A 19,573-nucleotide genomic window follows, 5' to 3' on the forward strand; every position below is an offset into this window, starting at 1 on the left:
AACTAGCATTGTTCCAACATGTATACAGTAATTAATTTAATGGTTTATATTCTAGTTACTTAGTTGTATGTGCCAATTGTGAAATTCTAATAACATCTAATATGTGTAATTAATTGTTTCTTCTCTTTTTTTTTTTGTAGAACTTTTTCTAGTATTCCTGATTATGTATAATAAATTTAGTTTAATCCTTTATCCAAGTGTGAGCAAACAAAGTTTGCGCCTGAAAGTATCTTCAGGACTGGGGTAAGGTGGTACAACACCAGGGAAACTCCTTGCAAAGGTGAAGCAAGCTAACATCACTCCTATCTCAGTATCTGCCATAATGCAAAACACATCTCCTTGTGGATATGTATACTGCTATGCATTAAGGGAAGGGCCATTACCCAGACTAGTTTCGACCTTTATTGAGGTCTCTTCACTGGGAGCCAGGCCCAAGTGGAGATACCAGCCAGAAGCACCAGCAAGGTCATCTCTACCTATAGGAGTTGCCAAATGGTGTGCCACCTTTTATCCACAAGGAGATGTGTTTTGCATTATGGCAGATACTGAGATAGGAGTGATGTTAGCTTGCTTCACCTTTGCAAGGAGTTGCCTGGTGTTGTACCACCTTACCCCAGTCCTGAAGATACTTTCAGGCGCAAACTTTGTTTGCTCACACTTGGATAAAGGATTAAACTAAATTTATTATATTCTAACCAAGTGAAAAATAAACTTTCAACATTTTCCTGATTATGTAAGTCTGACAACTTATGAAACTTGTATGGTTATATCTGTTTGTTTTATTAAACTCATTATTTATCTAAAAGCATGTGATCTCAATACTGATGCTTTCTGCAGACACATAAGGAAAGTTATTAATGTGACTGGATATAAATAAATACACAGACTAAAATAAGAATGATAAAACCTGTGTATGGTTTTTAAATTATGGATGTGAGATGTTGACATATACAAAATACATAATCAGGAAATTGCAGGCCTTTAAGATGAGGTGCTATAGGAGAGCACTGAAAATTTCTTGGAAGGAGAAAAAAACTAATGAAGAGATTATTATTAAAGAAAGAGCTATACATCTTCATTTTTGGCAATGTAAAATTACATAGTAAAAGTGAATATTGAAGATCCAACATTTTCAAAGCTCAGTGTTTGTAGAAACTACAAGTTTCATAAATTGAACTTGAGAATTTACTAGAATGCAATCCTCAGCATCAGAGTTGCCTCAGCTTGCATTAAAAGAACATGACCAGTGCCCAAGCATCTGTATGTTCACCTTTTATTACTGCATTTCATAAAGGTTTCACTGGCCACATTTCTACATTGAATGATGGTTTTTTACTCTCTTAAAGTTTCTGCCTAGTCTCTGAAGAGAACCAACTAGTTTCATTAGCCTGACAGCTGTCAGGACTCATATTAAAAGGAACAACAGTGAAAACATCTCTGGAAATACTAGAATGAAAATTAAAGAGGGACTAGAAATGCTAAAGAGGGACTAGAAATGCTAACAATTTTATATGCTAATAATTTTATACCTTGACATTTGAGTAAATGCTCAAATGTGAAGGTATAAAACTTTTTCAGTGATTATACTGCATAATTCAGGTGGACTAATTAGAGGGTCGAATTCCAGATGATCGGAATCAAGTTCTCATAGTATATATCCATAAAAAGAAAAATAAAACACTTTGAGAATTTACAGAGGAATTTCTCTAATGAGTGTTTCTGGTAAGATTTATGGAAGGGAAATTTGGAGAAGAAACTTGGTTCATGTCAAAATCAGATTTTCATTAAGACAGATAGTTGAGAAATTGTTAGAATATAACAAGAATGTGTATCTAAGTTTTGTAAATCTGGATAAGGTGCCAAGAGAAAAAGCTGTTAAGGGTACATGTTACTTCCACTGTTATTCATCATATATATGAGTCGCATGAAGGAAAGTATCATTAACCCTGATATCAAAATTGGTGATGCTAATCTCAGCTCTCTACTTTATGCAGATGATGTTATACTCCAAAATAAGTTTCTTGAAAGTCTGCATTGACAAAAAAAAAAAAAAAAAATCAGCAGCAATCCAAATGGAGAATCTATAGAACAAGTAAAACATTTCAGGTAAATAGGCACAATTTAAAAATGAAGCACTCGGTCAAAGACTGGACCATAGATATCAGAGTTCTGAGAAAGATTAGGAGAGCAAACAAATAGCACCAGTGACAGCATCATATTAAAAATGAGGATATTAGGAAGGAATTTGACATTATTAGCATTCAAGAATGTGTAACAGAGCTAATCTAAGGTGGTTTGGTCTTAAACAAAATGAAAGTTGAAATGTTATCAAAACAAGTGCTTTTTGCCATAATGGCAGAAAAAAAAAAGATCCAGAGGAAGACCTAAATATAAGATCTGACAATATTGGAGTTCTAACATATAATAGATTTTTTGATGGATAGATAACACATAACAGATAATTTGGAGGAAAAGTCAGTAGGAAGTTAGGAATTGTGTAACCTTTTCATGTGGTACTATTTTATGAGCAGTACAAAATGTAAGCAAGAATGGTGACTAGTATGGTAAGGAAGGCTAAATCAAATTATGAGAGAAAATTAGCTATCATCATCAAATTCCTGACATCTACCTTCAAGGGATCTACAAGATGTCATAGTACTATGTGAAAAATTTATATCATTACTAATTCCTATCTACAATTTTTCTCCAAATCAATCTGTTACCTGTCAAGACTCCAACATTATCAGATCTTATATTTCTATCTTTGAAGGCACGTTTTACTGTATCAATCCACCTATATTTTCTCTTTTCTGGGTCTTTTTCCTGCCAACCTGGCAGAGAGCACTTGTTTTGCTACTCTTTCCTCTCCCATTCTGTTTAAGTGACCATACCACATGAGATTAGCTCTGCTAACAATGTCAAGTTCTTTCTTAATATCCTCATTTTTAATATGATATTGCCATTGAAATCTTTCTGGACTCATATCTGCAGTCTAGTCGATCAAGTGTTTTATTTCTAACCCAGCTCTCAGATCCATAAGTTAAAATTGGTTTGAACATTATTTTGTATACAGCTAATTTAGTGTTTTGACTAATTTTTCTCTTATTCCATACAAATTTATTTAGTTCACTTTCTACCATATTTTCAATGCTTCTAGGAATTATAGACACGTTAACACAAGAATATTTTAGGAATATTTAATAATTGTAATAATTCTATTACAATTATTATAATAATTACTAAATTGCTATGGTACAAATAAGTCTCATTGTCCATTTCCCATGCCGATATTTGCCCACATCACTCTACTTAATATTGCCTGCCATTCAAGAAGATTAGCCTCATATTTAGTGTTGAATACTATGACTACTCCTTCCTTTCCTTGATTGTCATTGCCTGAATTTGCCTGAAAATTTGCTAAGTAGGCCAAAATAAATTCAAAAGACTTTTTTTTTTTTTTTAAGCAAATAACAGGAAGAGAAGGTGAACTTGAATCACTGCCAGTAATGAAACGTGACAGCAACTGAAGACATATTTGTGTTACTAAGTGATAATTTTACAAGAGTATATTATCTACACTGCTCAAAACAATTAATGGATATTTTAGTTGAACATTATCTTGTATACAGCTAATTTAGTGCTTTGAATTTCAGTGCCCAAAAATTTCAGCAAATAATTATAACTATTGGTTCTTTATACATGAATAAATATTTCTTACTTATGGATAGGGTGTAATTGATGAGATATTGTTTAAATAATTGATATTTATTACAAATTATACATTTTAGCATGAAATAATTTGAACAAGAATAGCCAAAAATACTTTTGTTAATTTTTAATCGGGTGTATGAACTGTGGATTATTTCTTGTTCTCCTTTCACGCGATATCAAGATACTCGGTTATCTGATTGCAGACTGAACCTGGACTCATCACTTAAAAAGTACACGAGCTCAATCCTCATTTGTCCAATTGCAGTGTTCCTGTACCCAAATTCTTCAGGCTCTTTTCTGATTTGCAGTAAGTGGAATGCAAATCATTTTTCTTCGAGCATATAAACCTATCGCATGAAGACTATTTCGAACATTTCTCGTCTCCATACAGCGATTCCAAAGTCGCAAAATTATGCTTGAGATACATGACATGCTTGAGTGACAGTTTGCTGCATTTGTCCAGCTTCTAATCGACCAATGGCTCTCCAAGCCATGGACTCCGAGATATCATGTTACTCTGCCATTTTTAACAAAATAATGGTTAGTAGGTGACACAAGTTTACAATTGTAGTGATAATTATGCACTATGGAAGTGAGCGCAACAAGCCACGCTTTTATACCCCCCCCCCTCACATGCTAATACGGCTAAGATGTTTCGACAAGACTTAACAAGACTGCACTGTTGTATATTAAGAATATTTTAAAATAAATGTGTTATGTTTGTAAATTATTTTTATAAGTTTATAATTTACAAGAAAACCAAAATATCCCCTAATTGTTTTGAGCAGTATAGCTGGATGATATGTCAGCCTGTGTGCTATAATAATGTGGAAGAGAACTGGTAGTGCCTTTTATGAAGTTGTCTCACTTCTGATTCCATAGGAGTAGAAAGAGGTTAAGATAGTTCCATTTCATAAAGGTGGCTGCTAGACAGAAATGTCAAATTATTGATAATTAGTATTTTAGGAGGGATGGTTAAAGTATTGGAGAAGTTGTTTAAAAGTAAAATTCAGGAATGGATTGATAGGAATATGATACTTTATGGCTTTCTAAATGGTAAGTCCTGCCTTAGTAATTTATTCACATCTTATAATAAAATAGACAGAATTGGATAAAGGAAATGGTTATACTATGATGTTGCATTTGATTGCATGGAAAACTATTATGTAAGTTGGAGCAAATATGGATGGATGTGAGGCTTTTATCATGGATGGGGAGAAGACACCAGAGAGTAGTGTATGGAGGAGTGGAATCAAGGAGAAGGATGACTTGAGTGACTCGGGGCTCTGTACTAGGGCCACTACTCCTTAATTTGCATATTAATGATATTGGAAATGATTGGGATATTCATGGGATATTCAGTTGTTTAACAATGCAATACTGAAGAGAGCAATAGTTGATAAAGGTTATGTAGATAGATCTGTTGCAGGATAATTTAAATAAATTGGGAGTGTAAGTGACAGGTGATGGTTGTCAATTTAATGTTGCAAAATTTAAGGTTATGCATTTCAGGATGAAAAAATTATATACTTTGTATTATGTTGATAGTACTTGATTGCAGGGAATTAACGGGGATGTGGGGTGACAAGTAAAGATAAGAAGGCTATTATTCCTCTTATAAGGTTAGATAAATGCTAAATGGGATTCAGGCCAAAGTTGAGGCAGAGATGCCTAATGAACAAGCAGGTTTTAAGAAAGGTAAGGGCACCAGAGATCAGATTCTTTGTCTTAGACAGATCATAGAAAAATATAAAGAATTTAGGCTCCCTCTGGTAATGTGGTTTCTTAGACTACTGTAAAGCTTTTGACTGTGCTCAGCATGTGAAACTAGTAATGAAAATAATGGGTTTTCCTCAACACACCATCGGTTGATAGCCAACTTGTACAGGGAGCAAGAAACCATGATAAGAACAGGTGTTGGACTGGCTTCATGTTGAAAAGGGAGTCAGGCATGGACGTTCTCCTCACTTGTTTAGTGTGTGTGTGTATATATTTTTTTTTTCAGAATTCATTTTACTCGGTAGGAATATTATGAACAAGCTTTAATGACTGATACTGAGAGATAAAAAGATGACATGATATATTTGAAAAGATACTACTAGTATACTAGTTTCGTTGAATTGATCAACATCTTCAGGTATTACAAAGAAATATATAAAGAATTACAGAGACTTAAAATTGTAATAACAGAACAAGTACAAAAAGACAGTAGCGTGTTTGAAAACAAAATGCAAGCTTGAGCAAACGTATACTCTGTTCAGTATTGGCACACTCGCGACAACGCATAGTATACATTTGTTTGGAACTCAAGCTCGCATTTTGTTTTCAAACACACTACTGTCTTTTTGTACTTGTTTTGTTATTACAATTTTAAGTCTCTCTAATTCTTTAGATATATTTCTTTGATTGTGATACCTGAAGATGTTGATCAATTCAACAAAACTAGTGTACTAGTAATATCTTTTCAAATATATCATGTCATCTTTTTATCTCTTGGTATCAGTTATTAAGGCTTGTTCATATATATATATATATATATGTATGTATATATTTATCAAGAATTTGTCCTAGCTCTTCCTTGTCGTTACGGAGGAGTACGGTATTATCAGCATACTTCAGATTACTGATCAAACTACCACCTATCCTAATTCTTTTCTTAAGCTCATCCAGTGCTTCTTGCATGATGTCCTCAGCATCTATATCAATCTACCACCTATCCTAATTCCTGTCTTAAGCTCATCCAATGCTTCTTGCATGATGTCCTCAGCATATATATGTGCTGATGATACCGTACTCCTCTGTAATGACAAGGAAGAGCTAGGACAAATTCTCGATAAAGTTAACAAGATCAGTAATAACAGAGGACTTCAACTCAATCCTAGCAAGACAAAGATTATGATTCTAAAGGAAATACAAACAGGAAAGCTCTTGAGAAACAAGTGTATCTTTATGGAGAAAGAATTGAGGAAGTCAGCCAGTTTGAGTACCTGGGATCCATTAACATGATTAATTGCTGTTCAGAAGACGTCACAAGAAGATTAGGAATGGCTAAAACAACAGTCAAAGACTTGTCTAAAATCTGGAAAGATGGATCTATCTCCATGGGAACAGTCGAGGATTTTGGATGCAGTTTTTCCAACAGTGACTTATTGATGTTAAACTTGGAACCCAAAGAAGCCTGTTTCAGTGGCCAGTCTCCTAAACTCGAAGGGTGGTATTGCCTCTTCATTACTGTCATCCTAAATAGTCTTTTTTTTCCACACATGAGAACCAGACAGTCAGTTTTTCCTCAGGCTGTTCATGATATGTTGCAGTTGATAGCTTTCTCTGGACTTCCCTTTTCATGCAGGACTGGTGTTCAAGATGCTGTTCTTTCATCTGCCCACTTTTTCCTTTATAGCATTTGTCTTATCTCACCAATTAAATTCTGTCTTATTTTTACGGAAGATGATATACTTGTCCTCATTTAACAAACATTTATATTTTTCAAACATTCTGTGCTTGATAAATTTAGTTTAATCCTTTATCCAAGTGCGAGCAAACAAAGTTTGTGCCTGAAAATATCTTCAGGACTGAGGTAAGGTAGTGCAACACCAGGCAACTCGAAGCAAAGGTGGACCAAGCTAACATCCCTCCTATCTCAGTATCTCCCATAATGCAAAACACATCTCCTTGCGGACCAGTTTCGACCTTTATTGAGGTCTCGTCAGTGGGAGCCAGGCCCAGAAGTGGAGATACCAAGGCAGAAGCAATGGAGAGGTCATCTTTACCTATGGGAGTAGCCAAACGGTGTGCCACCTTATTATTAAATTACTCTGGATTTAGAGAAAGATGTTAAAGTTTATATTTCACTTGGTTAGACTATAATAAAGTTAGTTTAATGCTTTTTTAGTTTAATATCTTCAGAACTGAGGTAAGGTAGTGCAATACCAGGCAACTGGAAGCAAAGGGTGGCTCAAGCTAACATCCCTCCTATCCACTTCTGGGCCTGGCTCCCACTGACGAGACCTCAATAAAGGTCGAAACCGGTCTGGGTAGTGCCCCTTCCCTTAATGCATAACATTATACATATCCACAAGGAGATGCGTTTTGCATTATGAGAAATACTGAGATAGGAGGGATGTTAGCTTGGTCCACCTTTGCTTCGAGTTGTCTGGTGTTGCACTACCTTACCTCAGTTCTGAAGATATTTTCAGGCACAAACTTTGTTTGCTCACACTTGGATAAAGGATTAAACTAAATTTATTATAGTCTAACCAAGTGAAAAATAAACTTTCAACATTCTGTGCTTGATGATCATCTATAGCCAGTACTTTAAACTTGGATCTCCTTACATTTCTACAGTAGTGAGAAAAGCTAGTCAACTTCAGGAAAAAAAACAATCGCTCTTCTTCTAAAAATGAAATATACACGTGCACACACACACACACATATATATAAATTATAAATCTTTAGACGGGATCGTATTTCTCTTCTCATTCATCTTTGTTATTCTTTAATGTCCAACACGTTTCATCTATAGTTTCCACGCCTTCTAAAAAACTGTTCCATCGAAAGGAGAAATGATGCTCATTAAATCACTCGGATGATGTTTTGTTTCTACTTTATGCCTAATATTTATGTATTTAGCAAAGTTGAAGTAATACCCTTTATTTTTTTACTTTTTTCTACTGAACTACTGAACATTTATGCACAGTCTAGCTCTACCAAACTACAATCTTTTCTTCATCATCTTGAATCATCTCTCTTCTGGAACAGTCCTCATCTAGTGTTCCAAAGAATTAACCTGCAACTTTAATCATGATTAGATTATGAGTATAGTATTAATGTACTATAAGTTCTGCAATCTTTAGTGGACAGGATTGATTTTGAAATATTTGGATATGGCTTTATAGATTTTTAATTTTACAAAATAAAAATTTAATGTTTTAAATTGCTCAATAGTTTTTGTATTTTAGGCTTGGTCTAATCTGTTTTTTGGATATACAATGAAAGAAGAAATGGATGATTCTGACAGAAAGCATGTTTTGAAAGAGAAAGATAAACATCACAGAAACAAGAAAAGTGATAAGTATGCTTTAAAGAAAAGTAAGGAGCATATTAAAAAAGATAAATATGAAAGAGCAAGAAAAGCTGTATCACCATTAGAAATTAGACGGCGTGATTATCACAGAAATTCTCCTATAGAATTGGTTGTAAGTGGCTGTAGAAATACTGATAGTAGTAGCGATGAGAGCGAATATGAAAAATACCATCAGAGAGATAAGACTAAGAGCCAAAATAAGCGAAAATTAGCTGAAGAAGAAGTTCCAGAGAGAGAGAAAAAACACAAGAACTATGCTAATAAACATGACAGACATGACATCAAAGAAAGGTCTTTCCCAAAAGTGGATGACAAGAAACGATATGAGAAACGTAAAGAATATGTTCATCATCAAGAAGCAAGAAAAGAAACTCATATGAGGTATGTTTTATAATAATAATAGTCATTGTTTTCTGAAATATTCCTGAAAAGTAAACTTGATAATTTAATTAAGAGTTCGTTATCAATAATTTTCTTTCAAATAGAATTGTTAACATGAAGTATTTTTTACGTTTCTCATATCGTTTTAAATTTATTTAAAATAGCTTACTACTATGTGATTTAGATTGAGACTTCGTCATTTGTTTATTTGCTATGTGAGAGTTAGATATTTATCTCCAGTTTGATCAGCTCTTACATATTCTAAGGCAATCTTAAAAGTATCTGTCTTTCTAAACTTGGTCTTTTCTCTAGATCTCTTTCCTTCTAATTTTCTTCAGATAACTATTTAAACTTTTCACATCCCCAAGCTGTTTAAATGTGATCATACTGCCTTGGGTTACATATGTAAGTAGTTATTAGTAGACTCGAGATGAGTTCTCTGATATTGTCATTTTCAATGGATTCTGTCATGCTATTCAAACCCCTAATTTTCCACTGAATTTTCATATCAGACAGTCAAGTCTTTGATGATCAAAATTTATTTTAGATCCAACACTCAGATTCCTACATCAGAAATGCTTTGAATAGTTCATATTTGGAAAACAAGTGCTTTGGTTCAGAGGTGTAGCTAGGGGTGCAGTGGGCAGTCCGCCCCAGCCTGCACTTTGAGCCTTTTTTGAACTTTTGCAGTTAATTCTAAAATACAGTCTTGAGAACTCATTTCCAAATATTGTAATACTACTGTGAATTTTCCTCACAATTGCTGTAAGTGTTACTAGTTGTGAGAGGAGTTTTTCTAAATAAAATTGATTAAGAATTACCTACATTATTATGAAATAGACTTCGCCAATGTCATCGATTTTGCTAACAGAAAAGCAAGAAAAATAACATTTTAAAATGTTGAAATTAAAGTTTTACTTCAAAAATAAACATAGTGTTTTAATTTATTTCCCTATACGTCATTTTGACTTTTTGTAGTATTTTTGGTGTGTATTGAGAGGGGCGTCAAACTGGGCGACAAAAGCTCAAGCTATACCAATGCTTTCGTGTATTTAGTTATTTCTAAATGGCCTTCCTGTTTATGATAATAAGCCAGTTACTGTAATTGTATTATCCAGTTTTCAATGTTGATAATGTATTTCTGTTTTCCTGCCTGTTTTCATTCTTTCGGTCTTTGGCTAATTTCAGTATGAAATTAGTTATATCACAGTTTTTGAAACATGATATATTGATTTATTTTAATTATTGTTTGCATACAGTATAAATGGAGTTCAATTTTTCTTCTCATTTTTGATCTATGTTATATCTTCCAGACACAGACTCCATTGAAAAAAGTTACATAACAGTTTTTTTAAATCAAAAATAATATTAAGAGAGCTATGGAGCTCTTGTTCTTCAGTCAAATTTTAATATGAATGGCTGCCTTAAACTTTCTCAGTTTGGGGGAGTAATCTTATCAAATGCATTTCATTAATGTACTTATTTTATTTATTTTTCTTATTTTTATTTATTTTTCTTATTTTTATTTATTTGTGTATATATATAATATTTTTTTTTGCAGATTAATTTTTACTTTGGATTCTAATGGCATTACAGATTGAACTGTCCTCATGCATATAACAACTCATCATTGTAACATTTTTTTAAAAAAATTTTATTCTATTCTCTTAACTGAGATGGTTATAAAAAATTACCAAATATTCTGTTTTTTACTTATTGGTGTTAATGTTTTCTACTTATGAGTATATCTCAATCTCTTTTGTCATATTTTGATTATAAGCTTTAATTAACTTTTTACTGAGCACCGATTCCTTTGCTTAGAAAGACATTTGATTCCTATCATAGTATAAGAGGAAACATTTATATGGCTTTTCAATTAAAGGTGAGTTGCCTAGTCCTGTGAGAATGTAACATTGCTGTTCATTTTACAAACCAGCCAGAAAACACAATTTACAGATCTGATATGCATAGTCCAGAACTTCAGTTAGGCATTAAGATATTTAGTTTAATCCTTTATCCAAGTGTAAGCAAACAAAGTTTGCATCTGAAATATCTTCAGGACTGAGGCAACTCGTGGTAAAGGTGGACCAAGCTGGCTCCCACTGACGAGTCCTCAATAAAGGTCGAAACCGGTCTGGATAGCAGCTCTTCCCTTAATGCATAGCATTATACATGTCTGCAAGGAGATGTGCTTTGCATTATGGGAGATACTAAGACAAATGATGAGAGCTTGGTCCACCTTTACCACGAGTTGCCTCAGTCCTGAAGATACTTCAGGCACAAACTTTGTTTGCTTACACTTGGATAAAGGATTAAACTAAATTTATTATAGTCTAACCAAGTGGGAAAAAACTTTCAACATAATCAGATTTTGATTATCTAAATAATCTAATCTAAACTTTGAGTAACCAAAAGAAAAAAATTCCCAAGAAACATTCCTTAATGGTGTTTATTCATGTTGCTTGTATATGTAAAAAAATATATTTTGGTCTTTGTATGGTGAAATGCAGCATGTGTAAATTAAAGTGTGCTAAAATAATTTTTGAGGAATTTTGAAATCAATTTTCCCCTAATAATATTTAGACATTATAATTGTTACAAAAGTGACTTCAAATCCCATCTGGGATGTGTAGAACCTTTATAAGGGATTTTCAACTGAAGGTTGGTTTGCCTATATTTTAGTAATTTTTCATGCTACAAAGCAAACTGATCAGAGAATAAATGCAACAGCCAGACAAATAAGACTGTGTTCATATTATATGATATATGATAGCTGCCTTATTGTATCAGTTGAGTTTTTACTTGTCTATGACAGGCCATGAAACTTAGCATTTGAAGGGAATATTTTTATATTGATCCTATACAAGAGGTCAAAAACCTATAAGCATATCAGTGCCATGTGGATTGCAAGTGAGGATTGAGAAAGAAGTTTATTGACATTTTTCTTGAAGAGTTGCAAGTTATAGTTGTTTGGAAAAAATACTTCATGAGAAAGGCTCTTCCATAATTACATAATTACAACGACCAACCTTTGCCGACCAGCCGGCAAAGGTTGGTCGATTCATAGAGCTTTGCTACTAATGGCTCAGTTAAGTAAGTTTGAGTGCGGTTAGTAGTTGGAAGGTGACCAATCGCTCGATGCTGTTGGCACACTCTCCCTCGATGAGTCTTTGGACTCCTTGGAGGTGTCAAATAATAATAATAATAATACAGTGGTAGATGAAATAAAGGATTAAGAGGAGAAGCAGGTTTGTAGTGGCACTGAAAAGGAATGCTGGGCAGCTACTACTTTACTTTTAACAGAAAGTAAACAAGGATGATTGCCATTTTGGCAGTCAAAAACAAGGATGATTTTGCAGTGGGCATGGAAGTACCAGTAGAACAGATACAGCGATGAAACATTGCATCTTTGAGATAGTTTGAAGTGAATCTGTAAAGGAGGGATCGTCTATGAGTGAATTGCTCCCTGGCAGCATTGAGAATTTTTAGGGAGGTTTTAGATGCACCACCTTAAACATGTGAGCAGTATTTTAAGGATTGGTGGAATTTTTGGATTTGTATAGTTTGTAGAATGCAAACAGGAGTACATATCAATACTTGAGGTAAAAAAAAACTATGAAAAGCCTGAAATGTGGAAAGGTAGCTGAAGTAGATGGCGTTCAAAAAGAAATGCTCAAATATCAGGTCAGGAACTTGGGAGATGAAATTTAGAGGGAATATTACAAAGGTAGCCAAAATGGCACATCAGATTACTTAGTTATTGAAGAACATGCTAACAAGCAGGGGGAGAGTTCATTGTTCCCCTTTATGAGACTTTAATAATGCCACATCTGGACTACTGCATACAGATCTGGTCACCTGGATTCCCTGGGGAAGAAGTGGTGGAAAGGATACACAAGTGAGTGATTATGATATGGATGTGGCAGCTCTATGGAATGCTTGCTCCCTATGAGAATAGATTGAAGGGCTACAGGTTTCAAAAACTAGCTGAATAAGCAAAAAGAGAAGACATGATACAAGCATATAATTTATTAAAGGGGTTTTATAATATTAATATTGAAGATTTTTTCTCCCAATATGTCACGAAGGGAGAGAATAAGGGGTCACCCATTTAGAACTAGATTTTTTGCTTTGAGGGTGGAATGGCCAGATGTAGCTGTGAGTGTTTCATTGGTGGATGAGTTTAAGGAGAGATGTGACAGGTACTATGTGAATAATGGATCTCCTGCAGTGAATCTTCTGACCCCATGGAGATAACCATATAAAAAATAAATATGGAGGTATAAAAGTTTTGCAGTGGCTACAGATAATTGGAGTAGAGCCCTCGTAGTGGCTATTTTTAAGGAGTGGAATAAAACTGATTATGAGAATTAGAGGAATTTCTGTACTAAGTGTTCCAGTTAAGAAGAGGCTAAAGAAAAGAAAATCTAGAAAAGAAACTTACAGAAGAACATGTTGGGTTTAAGGCCAAATGGAGGCTTCAAGATCAGATTTTCACTTTGAGAAAGAATTAATCTAGAAAACTTAAGGCAAGGATCTGTACTTAAGGTTTATAGATCTGGAAAAGGTAGATGCCCAGAAAAAGCTTTTCAACATACTACAGTTATATATTTTATGTGGCTCCCACCCACGAAAGGTTTTTAGAAACCTATAATACGTTTGAATTATATTTTCTATTTTTTTTTTATATTTTATATATATATTACTTAGTACAGAAATTCCGCTCTAGAGACAAAGGGAGCATTGGCAGTCTCACCCCCAATCAGTGAGTCATCTACCTAAAGACAATCACAAACATCCATGTCCGTGGTAGGATTCAAACCTGTGGCCTGTTTGTTAGAGAGGGGATATGCTATCTACTTGGCCTACCATACTAGTGAATGAGAATATGAAGTAACTGGAACTTTTTACAGAGCAAAACTTAATCTATATTTAAGTTGTAGGTCAGCAGTTAAAATTGAAAGAAATACAAGAAAATAGTTTCATGTGAAATGAAGTGCAAGACAAGAGTCTGGCAGTAGCATTATCTCCACCCTTATTTATCATCTGTATGGATTGTATTATGAAAATGGTAATAAACCTGATATTAGAATTGATTATATCAGGTGGGATATGCTGAGAGCAACTCTCCATGATTCAAAGAATCATGGAGAGTTGCTCTCAACTAAACTGAATAACAGCTATAATAAATTTGGCCTGAAAATCAGCAATAAAAAGACCAAAGGTATGCAAATAGCAGGAAAACTTCTACAGCATTCTCAATGGAGCACCAATGTAAATGAATATTTCAGTTATTTATGCACAGTTTTTAGTGATGGCAAATTAAATATGGCAAAATTAAAAATGGCAAATTAAATATGGAAATAGATGACAACAGAATACAAAAAAATGCTGGTATGATGGGGAGCCAGTTGAATAAATTTGAGAGAGAAATAGACAAAACACTAAACTAGCAGTATACAAGACAGTTTTTAGACCAATTTTAAGTTATGGATCTGATAGCTGAGTCAGAAAATAAAACACTTGATCAAAGGTGCTTTATTTCTGACTTTTGGAGACCACAGATATGAGAGTTCTGAGAAAGATTAGGAGAGTGAACAGATAGCATCAATGACAGAATCACACTGTCATTGATGCTATCTGAAATGAGGATATTAGGAAGGAACTTGACATTGTTAGCATTTAAGAATGTGTGTTGAAACTAATCTAAGGTAGTTTGGTTATTTAAATAGAATGGGAAAGGAAATGTTAACAATACAGGTGTTTGATACTATAATGTGCAGAAAAAAGAACTAGAGGAAGACAAGAACTAAGTGATTGATTCACTTAGAAGTGCTTTCAAAGACTAGAATATTAGATAGGACAACATTGGATTGCTTACAAGTAATAGACCAATGTGGAGAAAAATTAGTAATGATAAATTTAATCATGTAGAGGTGTGCAGGATACTATGACAGTGTCCTGCATACCTCTTGAGGATACATATCAAGAAATTGATGATGGTGATAGTAGTCGAGTGGGTGGGGGAAAAAAAGCATCCTGTATAGAACAGAATGCTTAGTTCTTTAGATGCTGAGGAAATTGTTAATGTGATGATATTTCCTCTAGCTTCTCCTAGATAGACTGGAGGAGTAATGTCAGCCTCCAGGTAGAGAAATTCGATCATATCTGGTGATTTGTGTATTACTGAGGGTGAGGATAAGTGAGCTGAGATTCCTTTAACAAGTGAAAAGGTAAGACTGCATTTTGGTGGCATTGAAGGTGACCAAATTGTCCTTATACTGTTACAAAATGGTATGTAGATCAATGTTTAAGGCACTGATTGAATATGATCTTGAAACTTCAGATGTCTGAGCACTGCATGTTTTGTCAAATGAATAGGATGAATGGAGGGTACTGTTATCAAAGTAATGAATGGGTTTACTGATGATTGGGAGTAGGTCGTTTATGTGTAGGAGAAAGAAAGTGATAGACCAGAGCCCTGAAGCACCCCTCCATTGAAACTCAAAGAGAGGAAGAGCATCCAACTGTGACATGCAGTGAATTACCAGAGAGGAAGAGCATCCAACTGTGACATGCAGTGAATTACCAGAGAGAAAGCTGGCTACACATTTGCAGAGAAAGGCATGTAGACTGAAGGATGGCAGATTGGAAAAATCAATCAGCTCTGCAAATGTTGAGTCACTGCACCTGTCTGCAAACCTTTCCATGGCATGTGTTCATTGATGGGTGGTGTAAACTAAGAGGTCAGCTGTGAAGCTTGAAGGGCTGAATTTATAGTGATTGTCACTGATTAACTGGTAGACCTCTGGGTAGTGGAGAAGTTGACTATTGATGTCTTTCTCCATTATTTTGGAAAGGTATTGGTCGGTAGTTTGATACTAGATTTCTGTGTCCTTTTTTGGGATAGGTTGGATCTATGATTGCTTCCATATGTTGGGATAAGCTAGCCAAGTATAGAAGGTGGTTGTAGAGATGATACAGGACAGGTGTTTGCTCTGGAGCATGATGTTTGAGTACATTTGGAGAAGTGGCATCAGGACCAGAAGTTCGAATACTAAACAACGTGTCTAAGTTGGTTAGTATTCTTCTGATGTCTTTCCGAGGTCAAAAATCCATGGGAGGCATGCAGTGCTCAAGTTCATGTATGGAAGGTGATTTACCTTGGTCTGTGTAGGAATTGGAGGAAAAGAGTGATGCCAGAAGGAAAGCTTTATTTTTGTAACAGTGGTAGTGGCACCATCTGGATGAGAGATGTGGATTCACAGGTGACTAGAAGTTGCACCCGATAGCCTTAGTAAGGGACCAGAAAGCATGGCCTCCATATGGATGGAGGGGGTGGGAGCTTAGGCCTTCATTCTGTTCATAGTAGAAATCTTGAAACTTGAAAAGAAAAAAAGTGTTCTCTAAACAGTGTTTAGAGTTTGATGGAAGTGGCTTGTGATATCCAAACTTGCCATGATGTCAGTAGAATGCAGTTATTAAATCTCGTTTTAAATCATTGGTTTTGTTATGAATAGTCATGTGTGGCACTCTCTATAAGTGTTGACATCAAAGCTCATTCATCTTGTTTTATGTACACACTTGAATACAATACTACAATCACATTCCCTTTATATGCTTTCAGTATTAAGATGTTCTCTTTTTTTTTTTTTTTTGGTTATCTCTGTGGTTTGTATTATTCAGCATTAGAGATGTTCCTTGAAAGAGTTTTTGAATGAATAAGAATGGCTGTTGTTATATGTATGGTGTGTGCAGAATCTCTAGGAATTTTATATAAATTCTTTTTGCCATCTGCCATTATTTCAACTTCAAAAATGTGCTTGGGAGATTTATCAAAATTAAACTCTGGACGACAAACGCAGCAAGTTATCACTCAAATGTTATGTATCTCAGCATAATTTTGCAACTTTGGAATTACTTTCTGGGGATGGGAAATGTTTGAAATCGCCTTCATGCCATAGGTTTATATGCTCGAAGACTAATGGTTTGTATTCCACTTACTGCAAATCACAAAAGAGCCCAAAGAATTTGGGCAGAGGAACACCGCAATTGGACAAATGAGGATTTAGCTTGTGTACTTTATTTTTAGTGACAAGTCCAGGTTCAGTCTGCAACCAGATAATTTGACGTGTTTTGATATGGCATGAAAGTGGAACAAGAAATAATCCACAGTTTGATGGTATGGACTGGAATACATATAGGTGGCCATACTGATCTCTATGTTATGAGAAATGTTCCTTAACAGCCCAAAGGTATCGCGATGAGATTTTGGAACCTATAGTTCGTCCATATGCTGCTGCAATTGGCCAAGAATTAATTTTTATGAATGACAATTCTCGGCCACGCTGTTCATCGGATTGTAATGCAATCGAACATGCTTTAGGTAGGTGCGTTTCTGCTCGACTGGTGCCATGTACGAATGTACGAATATCGTACAAGAACTGTTTGATCATCTTATCCAGTCTATGCAATCAAGATGCCGCTGTTTTGGCTGTCAATTGAGACCATACGCTCTATTAAAAATTAAAAGCGTTTTTGGCTATTCTATTTTAGTGTGAAATTATTTCACACTAAAATGTATAATTTGTTAAATTTGTAATAAATATCGATTATTTAAACGATATCTCATCAATTGCACCCTATCCATAAGTAAGAAATATTTGTTCAAGTACCCAATAGTTATAATTATTTACAGAAATTTATAATTATCTGACAGAAACAAAAATATCCTACAATTGTTTTGAGCAGTGTATTACAATCACGGGTCTCAACTCTAACTGAATTCAAGTCATCTAATGTCATTAAGCAGCAACCCCTCCCCTTCTCCTGTTTATCTTTCCTAAAATTACCGTATCCTTTATGCTCCATACCAGTTAGTATGTCTGCTTCTGATAGCCAGGTCTCACTAATGCCTATAATATGTGGTCCCATCATATTGACTAAGGCAACAAAGTCTATCCCTTTGTTTCTGATACTCATAGTATTCAAGTACAGACATAAGTTACCTGCATGGTTTTTAGTATACTCTTGTGTGTAGTCTGCACGACACAGTTGGACAACTTGCAGATCTCTGTTCTTATCTAGTTCCCTGCATAGGCAGATATCTTTGCACGTGCTTAATTGGTCCCAAACAGACAAACACAAAATCACTTTCTCCTCAATCATTTCCATGATAATACCCATTCCGATCATTAACATTGTTACTCTTACACAGATTCTCACCATTCCTCCCATCATAATTTAGTTACCCTAACTGTGTGTTTGGTCTCATACCAGTTAATAATTTTTCAAGACTTCTGATACCAAATGCATTCAAATGTAGGCCCTCTTTCTTATATAAATCTGTTGTTCTTTCAAAGTCACTCCACACATCCATTCTTTTTACACAGCCTACAAATGGAATTATAGCAACTCTTAATTAATTTCTATCCTATCCAAGTAATATACTTATGATTTTCACTTTCTCTTATATAATCTAAAATGTAGTATCTAAATTTAGAAAGATAATTAAGAAATTTACTGTGAATCATCCTCCTTTACCTCCTGTTAAATAAGCATGACTAATTTAGTAACAAAATTATCAAATCTCTTAAAGTTAGTTACTGATTTCAAGACTCATCATTTATTACAGAATGAAAGATGAAAGAAAATGAAAATAACGAACTGCTATGTCTCCTGCATTCTGATCTAGTTGGTTAAATGGATTGTTCATTCTGCTCTCCATTCAACATGCTGAGAGTTTAAGTGCCAGTGTGATATGGAAGTTTGTGAATGTCTTTAGGTGGCAGATGATTTTCATTGCTCAGTATAAGACTGACCATGTTTTTTATTTTTATTAAGTTCAGCCACCCACAACTCTACACAGAAAAAATCTACTCCTCACTCCCATGCTCACACCACCACCATCCTTATACAGCTTTCAGGGATGGCCTCTTGTTCTCCCCTTATCTCCACCAACCTCCACCACCACCTGATCTCCAAGAGACCTAGGTGACCAAATCTGTGCACAGTAGCACAGGGCCAAATCCTAACCTTATATCATCATCTGTTCATTGGACATCCACAGATGTCATATGGTCATTCTGATGCTCAGTGCCACATCAGTCCTGTTGTATGTTTTTCTGGAGGCTTCAACTCTCTGAAGATCAGTCACTCCACACACACACACACCATCCATCCATCAATCTCATTGATGGTCTACCCCTTCCTCTTTTTCCAGAAACTTTACCTTCTATTTCTGTTCTGAGAAGTCCTCCTTCCATCCTTTCAATGTGTCCAAAATATTTTAACTTTCTTCTGTCAGTATCCTTAAAAAGTTCTCATTTTCTAACATCCATTCATTTGTATGCCTTTTGGTATATGATATCCTCAACAGCCTTCTGTAACACATCTCAA

The 19,573-nt window shown here is 34.8% G+C and overlaps 1 protein-coding gene across 1 annotated transcript in view; it reads left to right on the plus strand.

Annotated features, from left to right (window-relative positions):
• The window catches only part of LOC150096161 (uncharacterized), a 52,254-nt gene that overhangs the window by 27,188 nt on the left and 5,493 nt on the right, over positions 1–19,573 (plus strand). Inside the window, exon 2 of the mRNA XM_090408997.1 lies at positions 8,670–9,175. Coding sequence (XP_090265123.1) covers positions 8,700–9,175 — 476 coding nt within the window. The 5' untranslated portion in view covers positions 8,670–8,699. The remainder of the gene's footprint in view (positions 1–8,669; positions 9,176–19,573) is intronic.

Source organism: Typopeltis vanoorti, chromosome 19 (assembly GCF_054136105.1).
Source record: "Typopeltis vanoorti isolate ZY-2024b chromosome 19, IOZ_Tvanoo_1.0, whole genome shotgun sequence".
NCBI classification, from domain to species: Eukaryota; Metazoa; Arthropoda; class Arachnida; order Uropygi; family Thelyphonidae; genus Typopeltis; species Typopeltis vanoorti.